The sequence below is a fragment of the Prinia subflava genome, chromosome 15 (assembly GCF_021018805.1).
Source record: "Prinia subflava isolate CZ2003 ecotype Zambia chromosome 15, Cam_Psub_1.2, whole genome shotgun sequence".
NCBI lineage: Eukaryota > Metazoa > Chordata > Aves > Passeriformes > Cisticolidae > Prinia > Prinia subflava.
Genome location: NC_086261.1, coordinates 9,106,357 through 9,122,382, shown reverse-complemented (window position 1 = coordinate 9,122,382; position 16,026 = coordinate 9,106,357). Strand labels below are relative to the sequence as shown.

Here is a 16,026-nt window from a genome sequence, read left to right as displayed (position 1 = left end):
GGTGGAAAATAACCAAGCAATTAGCACAAAAATGGGTCTGAATAAAATGTTTCATTGTGTTTGCTTTGTTTTTGATTTGGACTGTATTATGTCTTTTATAGTAGTTGTTTTAAGAACATTAGAATCAAGAGAGAGACTGAAAGTTCCCTGAAATTAATCCTCCAGCAGAAGAAACAGGAAAACCAGAAGCTAATATTTTTACAAGTGGCTAATGCTAGATAACTGAGTTCGTGAACTTGGGGAGGTTACACATTACTGAAAGGAACTGAATTGTTTTTCTTTTTGTCAATTTTTTCTCTGTTCACAGTGATTTGCATCAGTGACAGCGTTTAGCTGTGGGTTTGTCTTTGACAGATGCTCAGAGGAGCACAGTGTTGCTTGTTGCTTGCATTTTGAGAACAATGTTTTGTATTGTGCTGCCTCCAAATGAATCACAGAAAAGAAACAGCTTTTGGGCAGCACCATACTTGCTCTTTTTTGCACTGGGAGCAGCAGCTGTTTCCCTGGGAGCTCTTCCTTGCCTCTCTCAGCACAGGGAGGTTTCCTGTGCCACACTGCCCTGCTCCTCCCTGCCACCAAGAGAGCGTGGGAGGCTTCAGCCCTGGGGGTGGTGTCCACAGCTGGGCAAGGCGTTTGCCATTTTTTATCAAGGGAGGGGAAGTAACTGAACATGGATAGTTACAGGTCTTTGGCACTGGTGATTGTCCTGTCAGGCACAGAAACAGGGGAGCACTCAAGGGAATTCCCTGTCTATGTGACTCTGCCCAACTGGAGTCTCGAAGAACTGATTTAGAATGGGAAGCTTACACCTGAAGTCAAACTTCCCAGATCTTTAGCATAACAGGACTCTGCAGAACAAATAAATATTTGGTGAATTATTTTCTTAACCTTGTCATGAAATCAGCTGATCAAACCTTTGTTCTCAGCTACTTCTCTGAAATTGATAAATGGACAGTTTTTGAGGGAGGAATTGCTCCCCAATAAGCATCATTATGTTATGTATGTGTTAAATACACCAAATGCTTGGTGTCACTCAGTTTTAGAGGCCTTTGAGGACAAGCACTCGATACTGCTGAGCAGGAATGTATTGCATCAGAGGTTATCCACTGTGCTGTGGAGCAGCTCTCATCTCCCTGTGTGAGACAGGGAAAATCTGAGCAGCTGCTCTGAGCTTCAGTGCTGTGACCTCCAGAGGGGCAGGTCATGGTTCCAGAGCTGGGCCTTGCAAATAAACACATGATTTACACACACATCTAGTGCAGCTCTAATGTAAACCTGTGTCAGCTCTCAGGGAGTTACTGTCTCATGGTTGCTGAACAATATTCTTGCTCTCTGCTTCGAAAAACATCAAAAGTATTTTTTGTTGAGAAAATTAGTAAAAAAGACTGTTCAGAAATGCAGCTGAGGTCACCAAATAAACATTTTCATCATCTTTTTGCACCAGCTGGATGCCTTGCCTTGTAATCTTAAATGCTAGTTTCAAAGGGATCCTGTACTCCTGAGGATCCTACTGAATGTATTTAGAGTTGGAAGTACTTGAGATTTGATTTTACACTTATTTAAAAAAATGAGACAATAATAGGCATCATGCATTATCACTTACTTTAAAGCAGTGTTTGTGACCAAGCAGTAAGTTTGGGATCAAGGCTTGCAGAAGCTTAATCCAAGAATTCTGAGTTCCACATATTTTAAAGGGTTATTTTTTAATGCAATCAGGAAAGGACACCTCCATAAAAGTGACAAAAAGTAATTATCTAAATACTTGCTTTTTTCTGGGATTAGTTTATATCTATTTATTCCTAATGGAAATGTGTTGGACAGTGGGGGCACATTGATTCCCAGAGATTTATTTTTTTGCTCTTTCACAAAGTTCATTTTATTCACCACTACATTCATACCCTGTGATTAACATAAAGTCATTTCCTAGAAACAAATCCTTCCTGAAACTTCCTTCCAGCCATGTATGTGATCTTTGTTATACCTGTGAGCACAGTGGAACCTAATGCTTAGAAGCTTGGGATAATGGTGATATGTTTTCAAGGAACTGAATTCATTGTATAATTTCTTTATTGTCTTTATTGGGGGTGCTCCAGAATGCATGTTTGTTTAAAAATTTTGAAGGAAGAAAACAGTTAATGATGGATTGCAGTGTTCTAGGCATGTTTTCAGTGCAGGTAAAACCAGATGCTTTTAACCTAAATGGTCTAGCCTGACTTAGGTAACTTTGTTTAAAGTACCAAAAAAGGCAAGGCAGTGGGAGAAAGAGGGTATTTATAGCTCATCAAAAGATTCCTTTGAGCTTGCCCTGAGCTCATCTGAGACTTGTGCTTTTCTCATGCAGTGCTCTGGTAGATTGTAACCAGACCAGTGTATTTCAAGCCATGCATCCTGCTCTGCCTCTGTGCTGTGTTACACAGAGCCCGGAATCCTACCTTCCTTATGAATATCTTCCTTTAGCTTTGTCCACTTACAGTTCAGTCAGTTTGCTGGAAGTGATTTAATCTTGAAATGCTTCATCCATCTTCTGGAGGTTGTGGGCTGTTAGTTTAATCTGTTTCCAAGGAATAGAGAACAATTCAGAAAGGGTTTTCATCACCACCTGTTCTGGGAAGGGGCCATCCCTCCCCTGGCTGCAGCTGCCCTCCTCCTGGCCCTGCTTTTTCCTCACATGGGAAACACTCAAAGCCAAGTTAATGCTCTTGGTACAGTCACACAGGTATTGAGGTGAGTGTCAGGTGGGTTTGACAGCATTCAGGCTTCTCTGGAGGCTGATTGCTCAGACTGCTTGGCTTTTGAGTTGCATGGAAGTATGAGGTATTTTTCTCTATATTGATTCTATCAGTTTTGAGTTTCTTTCAGCTTTTCCTGCTCAAGCTGTTGCTTATACAGAGTGTTGCAGAGCATTTGGTGTAGGAAAAACTGTCTCAGAAGTGCTTCTGGTATGAAAGAATAATGTGTTCAGACAGATATTCTTGTGTTGACTCGTCTTGCAATTATCTATCAGCCTATAATCTGAAGCAGTTAATATTCTCACAGATTCTCTGGGTGTGTTTTTACTGCTCATATGCAGCTGGTACTTGCAAGGCAACGTTGTAAACATTACTTTCTGACTTTCTTGAAAACAAAAACCTGTTTAAGTTTACTAATTGCATGTTTCTTCTTTAGTTATAGAGTCAAAAACACTGCAAGGAGAAAAGGGAGAGCACAGTTTCAATGCTCCTGGAACATTTGTCATTGAAAATACAACTGTTGAATTTCAGAAGAGTACAGACAGGGAAATCATAAAGATCCAGGGGCCTCTTGGAGCAGATTTCATTATCAAGGTGGGCTGTGTGAATGTACAAATCTGCAAAGTTATTGCAAGTACGTGCAACACAGTGGTGGCTGTCCATCAGCTTGTAGCAATACAACAAAATCTTTTAGCTAGCAAGTAAGAAATCCTATTTACAGTCCAGAGATCACTTATGCTAAGAAAATCCAAACAAATTAAAATGCTACAGGAATAATGTCTTTCCTGTGGTGGAAAGTGCCACAGGATTTTTAATGGTAAAAATGGCCAAGATTTCTGTTTGAAATACTGCTGGAAGAATAACAGTGTGACCCTGTGCAGTGGATTGAGCTAATCCAATTGCAGACTGCCACCTACTGAACCTGAGCACTACTTCCAGCAGCACCCTACCATCTCCCTCTGACACTGCTAATCCACTCACTGACCATCTCCAATCCTTTTAAATTTCTCTTCTGTCCAGAGCACATACCAGTGGCTATCACACATCAAGATATTCATAAGTAGATGCATACCCATATTTGATTGCCAGAGGAAAACCCTCATACAGTTTGCCATTGGAAGTGACAGAAGTTTCAGTGTTATCAGACTGCCTGGCTTTACCTGTCACATTGTAGAAATGGAATTTCTGTAGTTGTCCCTTTACATCTCCAGTACCATGTGCAGCTCGGCTTGCCTGACTATGAGTCAGTGTGCTCTCATCACTTACACACTTCTTTCTGCAGCAAATTTTAAAATTTTTGCTAACAAAGAGATAAACTGAAAGAATACAGTTCAGAACTTTGCTATTCTAGGATAGATATTCAAATGGTCACAATAGTGCCTTGAATAATTTGAAAAACAAAGCAACATCAAATGTTTGACTATTGAACTTAAATTTAATGGCTGCTCTAGACTTTCTAGAGGTTTTATGTCTGTTATCATCCTACTCTGCACTGCCATTATGTATGAACTCTGTTTTGAATGGCATGAGCAGCTGAGCACAATGTACACGTGTGTTGTAATGGAAATTTCTTCAGACCAGGTACTCTGGATCAAAAGAGAGTGTGGTTCAATTCTTCTTCTATCAACCCATCAGTCATCAGTGGAGACAAACAGAGTTCTTCCCCTGCACGGTGACGTGTGGAGGAGGTGAGTAATGTCAATTCTTCAGGAGTGATAACAGCTCAAGATTAAAAGGAGCTGATTTACAACCTGCATTTTTAGTGATTAGATGTTTGTGTTTCTCTGCATAATTCCTCAGAAAAATAAATGACAGAATAGCACCTACACAGGCTGGTTAAGCTGATACCAGCACAGGGGTTTTTACGTATTGTTACTGGAAGACGTGTTTTTTCAAAACAGATGTTCATTTGAGTAAGAACACTGACTAAGAAATAAAAATATGACATTCAAAATGGAAAATTGCAACTCATAGTGGATATTTGGGGAAAGAAAGCAAAGAAACAGGATGAGATCTTAAGAATAATCAAGACATGAAGGAGTATTTCTGGCCTCATTAGTATACAAGAGGGAGAGTTTTAGAACATTTAGTTGAGAAATTAGTTATACAGAAAGCAGAATAAGTAAATAGAATTTAAAGAACATCTGCTGTCAGTACATTTGACTGTCTGATCTTAGACAGTTAGTCCTGATGGTGGCTAGAGCAGCACAGGTGGTACCAAAGCATCCACTCCTGGCTTAAGCACTGCAGCTTAGATGAGGTGCAGCTTTGCTCTGCTACAGCTCATCCAGCCCAGCCCACTGCTTGTCACATCTGGTTCTGCAAAAAAAGTGTGAGCTCATGGTAGGAGGAGTGTGTGACACTGCAGATGGCAGTTTCCCTCCAGCTAGCATTTCCCAGCTCACCTGGAAAACAGACCAGGATGCTGGTGATACCGACGTAGGGATTTTCTGGAGAGTGCAAATATGGTTTAAATAGTTACTTGGGACATGAAAAAAGAGAGTGAGAGATGTTTAAAGCACAAGCAGAGTCTGGGGATCTTTTGAAGGACCATCCATTTTGGCACTTGCACCTCCCTGTAATCTGAAATGCAGACAGTATATGTGTATGATTAGCAGTCCCACAGGAAACTACTGTATCTTACGAGATACTTGGCCTCATGAAGTGTGGTTCTTGCTGGGGCTGTGAGTGGCAATGCATATCCTCTGATGATTCCATCACACTGTGTTTATAATTTTTTTCCTTAACTTGTCTGACAAGAGAAGAAGTATAAAGCATCACAGTTGCCTTTGAGGGCTGCATGTAAACACTGGATAGCTCAAGGGACATATTTACCTTCAAAGGTATTGGCTGAAATCCAGCCTTATTCAGACTGCTGCTATGGTTTGAAAATTATAGCTACATGTCAATCTCTTTGAAATCATCCAGAGTGTTCAAAGCCCTACTTTGTGGCTGCTTGCCTAGAATATAAAACTGGTACCTTTAGCAGAGGGGCCTGGCAGTCCTCAGGGAGGTCAGGAACTGAAGAAGCACGAAAACTGAGCTGCTCAGTCATGACAGTAGTAATGTTAAGAACAGCATGTTACTGAGCATGCAGGGAAGTTGTATTGCAGCTGCCTGGCTTTAACCTGTTATCTTAAAGTGGATTTAGTGTTCAGATTGTCTGTTTGGCATCTCGTACTGGCAGTAAAAGAAAAGGTTCCTCACAACAGAGGTTTGGAATTCGTGCATTGCCGTTCGTCACTTGGGTGCTGCTTTTATCTTTAATTCTGTAATCTCCATGTGTTGGAAGGGGCATCTCAGAAAACGCAGTCAAGCTTGAGTGAGCAAGAGTGTTTAAAAATTTTTCCTCTTGTTTGCAACTGACATTTCTTCTGGGTCCTTTCAGTGCTTACAAGAACTGAAACATAGATGCTGTGGGCACTGGAACTGCACAGTTCTTTATGGTTATCACTCTCATGTATGATGACACTTTGGATCAGCCAAGAGACACAACTCAAGCCACTGATACATGATACTTAGCATTTTCAGTAGACCCTGGGACTTGTGCTGTTAGTTTGTTGACTTGGTTTGATTTTAATTCTTGTGGTCTAAAAATTTTTTCTTTGCACATACCAGAACATCCTCTCCTCAGTTTAGGTCCAAGTAAGCTTTTTTGAATGAGTCTTTTTTTTCTTAGCCAAAAAATAACCTAGTGGTTTATAAAACTCAGATCCCCTCTTGCAGTCAGTCTCCACACATATTTTATTATTTGTTTTTCACCGAGTAGTTAGTTCAAGTCCTCTTTTGTTGGCTCTTCAACTCGGAATGTTCTTGAACCTATTTCTTGGTTTTCTACAGTTCCTTAGCAATGTTTTTGGATCTCATCTTCAATTCCTCTGGCTTTCTGTCTCAAGTATTTATTTCTTTTAGCATGAATGACTGTGTAATATAGCTCTCCAACATTCTGGTAACTCCTTGGAGGAGGGCAGTTATAAATTGTGGAACATGTGCTTGAACCATATGGCTTCATACTTTGCCTTGTGACAGGTGAGCTGGTGCAGTACAAGTATTCCTGCATCCCAAGGAAATATGTGTGCCTTTACTCTTAGAATATTAGTGGAATAAAGAGCTGGAAGCTGATCTAGTGTTCAGACAGGTTAATATAACTGCTGTGCTGAATTGCCTTGAATGAAGGTCTGGTTGTGCATTTCCTGCTCAGTGTTTCCTTGTTTAAAAGCAAACCAAAAAACAGTAAGACAGCAAATTAATTCTGTGGGGAGCTAAGGCTGTTTTACCTTATCTCCATTACAAACAAACATTAACTTTGCTTCTGCACTAGGTTATCAGCTCAACTCAGCTGAATGTGTGGACATCCGTCTGAAGCGTGTTGTTCCTGACCACTACTGCCATTATCATCCAGAGAACAAGAAACCAAAGCCCAAGCTGAAAGAGTGCAACATGGATCCCTGCCCTTCCAGGTCTGTATGGCAAATAAATCTGTGTGTGACACAGGCAGTTACTAAGGAGGAAGGAATTGTATTTACTTAATTTCAATTCTTTTTTGTCTGTAAGGCTGCTTAATCTTGGTTGGTTATTGCATGTGTTAAACGCTGATACCTCTGCCGGTAGATGTGTGGCACTTCTTCAGTGTTGAAGAACAGATTTTCCTCACACAGGGATATTGTAAATATCAGTTTGTTCAAGGGCTGATTCTGCTTTGTCTATTGCTGAGTAGTACAGCACTAGTAGGAGGATCTTGTGAAAGATCTTTGCCTACTTTTGGATTTATTGATGCTGCCATTCAGAACATCTCAACAGCCAGACAGAAGCTCCAGTCAGTGCAAGTTTTGCATATGGTTAAACTTGCCTACCATAAAAGTTTGATTCTTATTGGTGCTGTAGTGTTGACAACTTAATAATTAGAGCTTGGGTCTATTTGTTTGGGGTTTTTAAAAACTAGGCATCAAAAAAAATCATTCAAAGTAAATATCCTTGTGGTACAAATGCCACAGAATATTAGTGCCAAATTGTAAAGGCTATAGTACACATAAATTGTATTGAATTGCACTAGAGTATTTCAAACTAACTTTTGGATTGTCTGGTGAGGTTTCCTGGCTGTGCTAAAGAATCTTAAAATAACATCACAGTATCAAGTCCCAGAACCTCACATTAATATGCCAGCTGGCTGAGCTAGGGTTATATGCAAGAAAAGGAAACACTCTCAATGGATTTCATTTCCTACAGCTAAACTGTCCATTTCCTTTCATTCCTCTTGGACATAATGGTTGATAGTGACCTCTAACAGTTTTAGATGTGCAGACTTTCAAGAGTTTTTCCTGGAGAGCTGATCACTGTATAAAGCAGAAAGACTTCAGTAATGCTTGATGGCAACGGGTGCCAAATGTTCCAAAGCTGGAATGGGAAAATTAGGGGAAAGAAAGGGGGTAATTATATTTAACCTTGCAAATTTAGTTTATACAGCCAGGAAAAGGAAAGTACTGCTGGATATAAGACCATATTTCCTAGCATTGGAAGTAAGGCTTTATGCCTGCTCTATACTATGCAGTTCAAATAAACAGCTCTAGAAGGTTCCCAAGCAGCATTCAGAACCTATCTAGGATGAATCCTGTGATGAATTTATTTCACTGACACTCATGTCCCTCAGCAGACTTTGTTACAGATACAAGTATGTGAATATTTTTTTGTTAATGAAGTCACACAAGCCTAAAGGGTCACTGATAATAAGTTTCTCTGCTGGAGGCTTGCTCATTTGGTATTTTTATGGTGGTATGAAATAGAGAAGCTGTATGGTGAATAGTTCTTTATCCATGCAGAAAAGGTAAGATTATACAAGTCATAAGGTTTGCCATAATTTCTTGTGTAATGAAGTAAGATTCCTGCATTTCACATTGGGAATTGCTTACTTCAGGCATGATCACATAAAAGTATGTACTTGATGTGCAGTCTTCGGTATGAGAAATAATGATGCAATATTTATTTTTTTTGACAGTGATGGATTTAAAGAAATCATGCCCTATGATCATTTCCAGCCACTTCCTCGGTATGTATAATCAGGATAGCATATGTGTCAGCTTTAGCACACTTTTCTCTACAAATATACTGTTTTAGTACTAAGATAATGGAACATATTTTGATTTTTTTGCTATACAGGAGGGTAAGTTTACAACAGTCCTGTAAACATCTCTGAAGCTTGTGATTTATTTTAGTGTGCTCTGGATGATTAGCTTAACAGTCAGAGGTTAATATGCTCTTTTTGAAAATACCAATGTGAAGTCTTTAAAATAAACAGTTGTCCCCCTCAGCCTTCTCTGGCTGTAGTGCTGAGAAGAGCATCATCTTTAAACTGCATGTATAAATTCTTGTCTTGAAAGGGCTTTTTTTTGACAGGGCGTGAGATTTTGTAGAACAGATCTTGCTATGTACAGGATTCTGGAAATTCTTTTTCTCTTGAGAGGTCTGATCCTTCTCCTCTTTAAATCTACAGTCTATTTATTGACATCAAAAATGACATGTCACTTTCAAGATAGCAAATTGTTGGAATATCTGTTGCCTTAAATTAGGTCATCAGAAAACGGTTTGTTACTTTTCTTTTTAACACCTGAATCAATTACAAGGATTTAAAACTTCTCAGGAACCCCTAGATGTTTTATAAAGAATGTTAGGATTAAACAGAATTGAGTCACATTTGCTTTTAATGTAAAGAATTATAGTTGATGAGTTAGTTGCATATTTATCTGAGTTGAACCTCTGCTTTCTTATGTCATGTAATGAATAATGTGTATTTTTCTAAAGAAGTAAAGATATGAAGTAATAAGAATGAAATCATAGACTTGCTCAGCTTAGTGGAGCTACCGATTACAGCTGATATAAATGTCATAGTTTATTTCTGTAGCAATTTGTCCTTGTGGATCTGCTGTCCTGTGATGTACTTTGGCTTTCATGCATAGATGGGGATTTTTTTCCTCTGCAGCTTTATCCTGCAGAGTTCTCTAATTATATTCCGTGTCTCTCCCTTTCCATTTCTTCTGCCAATGCCTTTGTACTTCAGATCTCTCCTGGAACTCAGCTTAATGTATTTACAGGAGTATTTCATCTTCTGAACCACTTAGGGCTTGGAGACCACTTGGAAGAGAAATTTAATCCCCCTTTCTGTGCTTTACTGTGCTCAGCGCGTTTGCACGACACTGTGGTGAGATAGATGATATCTGTGATAAAGCTGTGGGCAGGTTCTCTCATTTCAAACACTAGGAGCTACAGACAGAGCCCACCTCCTTTCAGCACCTCGGTGTGCTCTGTCACAGAGTATCATGGTCTTCCTGGGTGATGCCTCAGAGTCAGGGCTGTAAAACAGCAGGCGGCCAAGCAGGGCTCAGAGGAGAGAGAAAATGGGCTGTGTTGTACTGGGAGGGCTCCTGAGGAAACACCACCAAGATGTAGAAACACCTTCTCATGCAGGAATTGCTGAAAGAAAAGAGCAGCTCAAAGTTTGTTGACCTGCATCAGGAGAGGTCTCTGGTCCAGTGTGGATGCAAGTCTTGCTTGAGTGCAGCAGGATTTGTCTGTGCTCCTGCCTGGCAAGGAACTGGAATGCATTACCCTGTGCTGGCTCTGCTTTCTTTTCTTTTCTTACCTGTTCCTCACATGCTGACCCAGGATTGTTCTTGCAAAGCACTTGGAAAACCAGAGTACTGGATATGCACTGGAGCAAAGCTGTGCAGACCCCTTCCCCTCGAGCAGCAGTCCTACATCACCTCCTGCACAACACGAGGGCCATGTGGAGGCTGCCTTGCAGTCCTGTGGTGTTTGCCACTGCTTTCCCATTCACACAAGGAAGTTGTGGGAAAGTCGTGGTGCACACCACAAGATCTTGAAAGAGTTCTCCTGTGGCTAGAGTTGTAAATGCCCCACTGAAATATTTTTACAGATGGAGAATTCTTTTGAAATAAATAGAAAAATTTCCCAGGATGAAAATTTTCTTTTAAAGCTTTTGGAATGCCTCCATTTATTTCAGACTTGTTGGACTGTTGAGGATCCCTTGACAGCTGTGGGTTCTGGAAAGTATCTCCTTTGACTGCTTGCCCAAGACCCCCCTTTTCCCCAGTAGCCATGGACCTCACTCCATCTTGAAAATGCTTGTGGGAGTGCGGGATCTGGAGTGTGTTTGAAACTGATGAGATAAAGAAAAACAACTACAAAACTTCATACCATAAACGCTTGCACACCTTATATTACATACAGCACAGTGAGCGTTACATATATAAATCCATGAGCTGCTAATTCTTTAAATAGTTAATTGCTCTTTAGTTCCTGATTTTTTAAAAGAAAATTAGTTAACACTGGCCATTCATTTAAGTCGAAGAAGGGCATAACTCTTGCTCTTCAAATGCATTTTGTTATTGTGATATATCAGTATCTCAGCACACAGCTTTATTCAGAATGCTTTTGAGTAGATGCTCCATGGTTAATGTCCCATGGCTTGCTCTGTGTTTCATACTCATTCTTCTGTTGAGCTTAAGCATGATTAATATGTTTTTGTAGGCAGCTTAATGAATTGCTTAAAATAGGAAGTATACGTGATTTACCTGCTGCATCATAAAAAGTAGATTGCTTAAATTTACCTTTGATTTACAGGCCTTTGTTTCATTGAGTCTGATATTATCACTTCCTTTATTATAGTCAAGTTGATTACTCTTGATTTGGTGGGATATTGTAGTACTTGCTGAGGCCATTGTTCAGAACAGATATAGTTATTTTCATGATCCTTTCTGAGCCTCTGCAGTAATAGAGATGAGATTTAACTAACAAGACACTGATGAACCTTAAGACGTACTGCAGGACTCAATCATTTCCAAGGGCTTGGAAATACAGGAGGGTGATGGAAAGAAAGCAAGAGATAGGAGGTAAAGAGTGAGGAGATATTGTGTGGTGGTCATTGGAACCTACAGACAAATGCTTTGATAGAAGCTTGTTATCTCTAAATGTGACAGGAGCAGGGCATTATTGAAGTTAGGGTTTTTGAGAGGTGATTGCTTAAATGTGCATTCATGCTAAGCGGCAAATGAAACTGAGTTTGTAGCCTAAAAACCTCCACATCATTCTCACTACAACTTTATTGTAGTTAGGTCTGAGATTGTGAATAGATGTCCATTTTGAAGATATTCCTTCCCAGCAGATTGTTTAGTAGCCTCTGTTGGAGGCTACTAGCCCAGAGCTCTGCTGATTCATGGGCTTTTCTTAATCCTAAATTTTCCTTCATCTGTGCATTGCCCTGCTGCAGCAGCCATCAGCTGAGTTTGCCAAAGCAGCTGAGATGGATGAGCAGCTGCCTTTTGCTCGAAGCAAGCTGGAAAGTGTGAATACAAAGTTGTTCAATGGCATTTTAATGAGGGTGGAAAACTCTTGTAGAACTGCAGTCATGACCAGTCAAATGGTACCTGCCACAATTTAATTTCATCACAGCCCTTATGGATGAAGGCAATTTGGTATGAGGTGGCTGGGTTGACCCAAAGTATAAGAAATCCCATAAAAATTCCTTCAGGACCAGATTTTTAAGGGTAGTCTGAATGATGTGAGCAGTGATGAGCCTGTAAGTAATAACACCCTCAATCAGGGCAGCCAGATTTGGCTTTGTTTTTCAGACTTCACAGGATCTTAAATACAGACACTTCTTCATCTCTGGCAATGGTAATAAGTGTCTATATGATCATGTAAATTAATTGTCAAAAATATTCCATTTAGGTGATTTACACAGTTTGAAAGTAAATTCATTCCAGTAATCAAACTCAGTATAATCACAACTTCTAAATTACATATGAGAATAAGAGTTTTCAGTTTGAAATATACTTACATTTGCAGTCCTACTTATGATTTTGCACATGAATTTAAGCCTGGAATAATGCAAGGTAGGCCTGTGAGTTAATGTATTTTTATGTGGTAAGAATGCAGCAACCAAACTACCAGTGAGCTTTAATTGACACTAAGCTTGGACTCAATGCTTTGCATTTTTAATAGAGGTTAGGAGAATAAGAAAGAGCCTTATGAGTTGTTTTTTTTTTTCCAGGTGGGAACATAACCCGTGGACTGCATGTTCAGTTTCCTGTGGAGGTGGTATTCAGAGGAGAAGTTTTGTGTGTGTAGAGGAGACCATTCATGGAGAGATACTGCAAGTGGAGGAATGGAAATGCATGTATGCCCCAAAGCCCAAAGTCATCCAGACCTGCAATCTGTTTGATTGTCCAAAATGGGTGGCAATGGAGTGGTCTCAAGTAAGTTGAGAAGTAATTTGGACCTTCAGTCTTGTTTTCTAAAGAAGGCCTCTGGTCTTGTGTTACCATGTATTTATTAGCACAGGACTATTAGAAAATTATAGCCCTGAAAGATAACCTGTAATAATGGGAAAAGTTTGCTCTAAGCCATTCTGCCTGATAACCAAAATGTTAATGTGTCTGTGTGGAGAAAAAATGTATGTAGAGTTCCTTGTGCTGGTTGAATTCCTGCTTTGCATGGAGGAGAAGTTAGAGAGAGAGGTCAGGTCCCTTTGCAGTCAGGTCATTTATGTCTCAGTTCTTGATAAATGTAGTATTTCACTGGCTGTAATAGTTAAAGGCATGTCTGTCTCAGGGGCTGGCAAGTCTGCAAGGGTGATTTTCCAGCATTCTTACCTTTCATTATAGGAACAATAGCATGAGCCAACTTCTCCTGGCTGTAGTTATCTGATACAGTCAGGTCAGCACTCCTGTGATTCCTTGGTTCATCCAGATGACATCAGTGACACAGGAGTGCAGAAAATGCAGCTCCCCTGACCTGGCCTGCACTGAAAATCACCCCTGTAAGGGAGTGCATTCTCAGTGCACAGCCACTTCTGTTTCAGACTTTTGCCAGTCAGACAAGCAGCACAGAACCCCAAGAAATCGCTCGCGTCCCCAAAACTTAGACTTCCCCTTACTGACCCAGCAACGCAGAGACAAATTTGTACATCTCGGTGGGAAGACTTTGTCCACCACTCCTCTGTATCTTGTGAGCTCCTTGTGAGCAGAGCAGCAGAGCAGAGCAGAGGGTGAGCTGTGTGTGCTGTCTCCTGCAGTGCACGGTGACCTGCGGCCGGGGGCTGCGCTACCGCGTCGTGCTGTGCATCGACCACCGCGGGCAGCACGTCGGGGGCTGCAACCCGCAGCTCAAGCTGCACATCAAGGAGGAGTGCATCGTGCCAACGCCCTGCTACAAGCCAAAAGGTGACTGGGCTTTTGTCTGCGTCTGTTATTGGTTTACAGTTTTGTTCAGAGAGTTAAAAGCCCCTGGTAACCTTTTTTTCCAGAAATGCCAGAAGCTGGAATTTACTGGGGCTTTTTTTGGTTTTGGCAGAAATGAGCACTTTAATTATTGGTGCTGGGAAAAGTGCCCTGCTGATATTTTTCCCTGATAATGTGGCCAGACTGTCTTGAGGTGAATGTGCCAACTAAATCTGTACAGTCTGGTCAAATTGGGAAAACCAGAATTAATGAGCCTAACACAGGGAGGAGGTTGTTCAATAATACTTGAAATGGGAACGAAACTCCATATGTATGTACCTGCGATCTTTTTGTTTGCTTTCATTAAATGTGTCAACATTATCAGTGTGACTCAGCAGCTCATTAAGTTATACTCAAACTACTGTCCTTTTTCCTTCTCCATTTCTGCATATTTAAAATGAAGAATGGAGCTCAAACAGCATGATGATGTTTTCTAGTAAATTTTGTTTTATTATCCCGTACAACTACAAAAGCATTAGGTCAATAAGCAATGTAAACTGTGAAGTTCTAAGGTGACTAATGCTAACATCTACATATTGCTTTGATTTTGGAGAAATTACTGAATGTTTTGGGGTTTTTTTCCTCTACCAGAAAAAAGTCCCGTGGAAGCAAAATTGCCATGGTTTAAACAGGCCCATGAAATGGAAGAGACCATAACAGTCTCAGAAGAGCCCACGTAAGTACACTGCCTTTTACAGTGAGGAAACATTTCCAGTGTGTTTTGCAGATCTCTGGAATGATTGTTGCTATGCAGTTTGCTTTGACAGTTGGCCCTCCATGGGAGATGAGTCCTGGGGTGAGCTGTTCCTAATTTTCCATCTCAGTAACTTTGCTTCTGGAGCTCCTGTTCTGGATGACAATGAACTACACTATTACAGTGCCCCTGTATCATTCTGGAATTCAAAGGGATCTTGATTTAGCCTCATTAAGCCCTAATTAATGCATGTGGAGATGCTTCAGCAGAAATGAATTAAAAACTTCAGTTTTCTTCTGGTCATAGCTGTTACCTCAAGAATGTAGTGGTGGTATTAAAACTTAAGAGGTACTTTGTAGGGTTGCCAAGATTTCCTTGGGGGGTGAGACCAATGCATAAAGTGAGAAAAACCTGCTGATCTCTGTGCTTAGCTGCATCTCTGGGGGTAAGTTGTGCCATTTTACATGTGTATATGTGTGAAATAACATCTGGATTTTGTGAGTCCTCTTAAAAACTGATGAGGTTAAGCCTTGCAAGTCCTGGGGATACAAACATAGCTTAAATCCAGCTACACTTGTTCCTGACCCTTGTATGTTAGGGCATCCAGGCAATTCCTTATATCCCTTGTGTACATTTTATATACACATATATTTATATTTGTAATATATTCAATAGATTGAATAGATTGAAGTGTATAAATTTCTAAAAAGTATTAACTTTGTATATGGTGAGATTTTGAACACTATTTTATTGTGCTTTGCTGAATTCTGCACTCTTTTGCAGTAATGTCAGTTTGAAATCATTTAGATGAGTTTAATGAAGTTATTTGGATTTATATTGCTCTGATAGCAGTATAGGAGAGTACCTTATGCTTATTTTTCTTCTTCCATCGAGCTATTCCCGATTTTTGGCACACATGCAGCAACAGGTGTGACCATGAGTAATAAAATCTTTACACCTGCAATGACTCACAGAAGAAACCTCTTGCCAAACAGGTGTTTATATAGTTATGGTGACTGTAGTTTAAACTTTTCACTGCTCTAGCCTCTCAAGTCAAGTGTCAACCTACTGTGAGTGGTTATTTCACTCTCCACATCAGTGGCCCTGAATTCAGGCAGGGTAGTAGCAAAGATATAAAAATAAAGTGTGATTGTCAAAGGGGGATGATGCAATCAAATGTGCTTTTTAAGTGTCAGGATATCAGAATGAAGGTATATGAGGTCACTTCTAGAGAGGATTCAGCATGAAGCTATAAAGAAAATTATCTCCAGCATCACAAAATCCTGCTGTGGCAACCATGAGCTAATGCAGT

The 16,026-nt window shown here is 40.2% G+C and overlaps 1 protein-coding gene across 4 annotated transcripts in view; it reads left to right on the top strand.

Moving 5' to 3' along the window:
- The window catches only part of ADAMTSL3 (ADAMTS like 3), a 173,339-nt gene that overhangs the window by 110,763 nt on the left and 46,550 nt on the right, over positions 1 to 16,026 (top strand). For all 4 annotated transcript variants that reach the window (XR_010082373.1, XM_063412567.1, XM_063412566.1 and 1 more), the window contains exons 9-15: positions 3,166 to 3,323; positions 4,306 to 4,417; positions 7,051 to 7,189; positions 8,722 to 8,772; positions 12,793 to 12,997; positions 13,816 to 13,963; positions 14,612 to 14,696. Coding sequence is in view for 3 of the 4 variants with exons in the window: in XM_063412567.1 (XP_063268637.1) it covers positions 3,166 to 3,323; positions 4,306 to 4,417; positions 7,051 to 7,189; positions 8,722 to 8,772; positions 12,793 to 12,997; positions 13,816 to 13,963; positions 14,612 to 14,696 (898 nt within the window). In the remaining variant the exon portion in view is untranslated. The remainder of the gene's footprint in view (positions 1 to 3,165; positions 3,324 to 4,305; positions 4,418 to 7,050; positions 7,190 to 8,721; positions 8,773 to 12,792; positions 12,998 to 13,815; positions 13,964 to 14,611; positions 14,697 to 16,026) is intronic.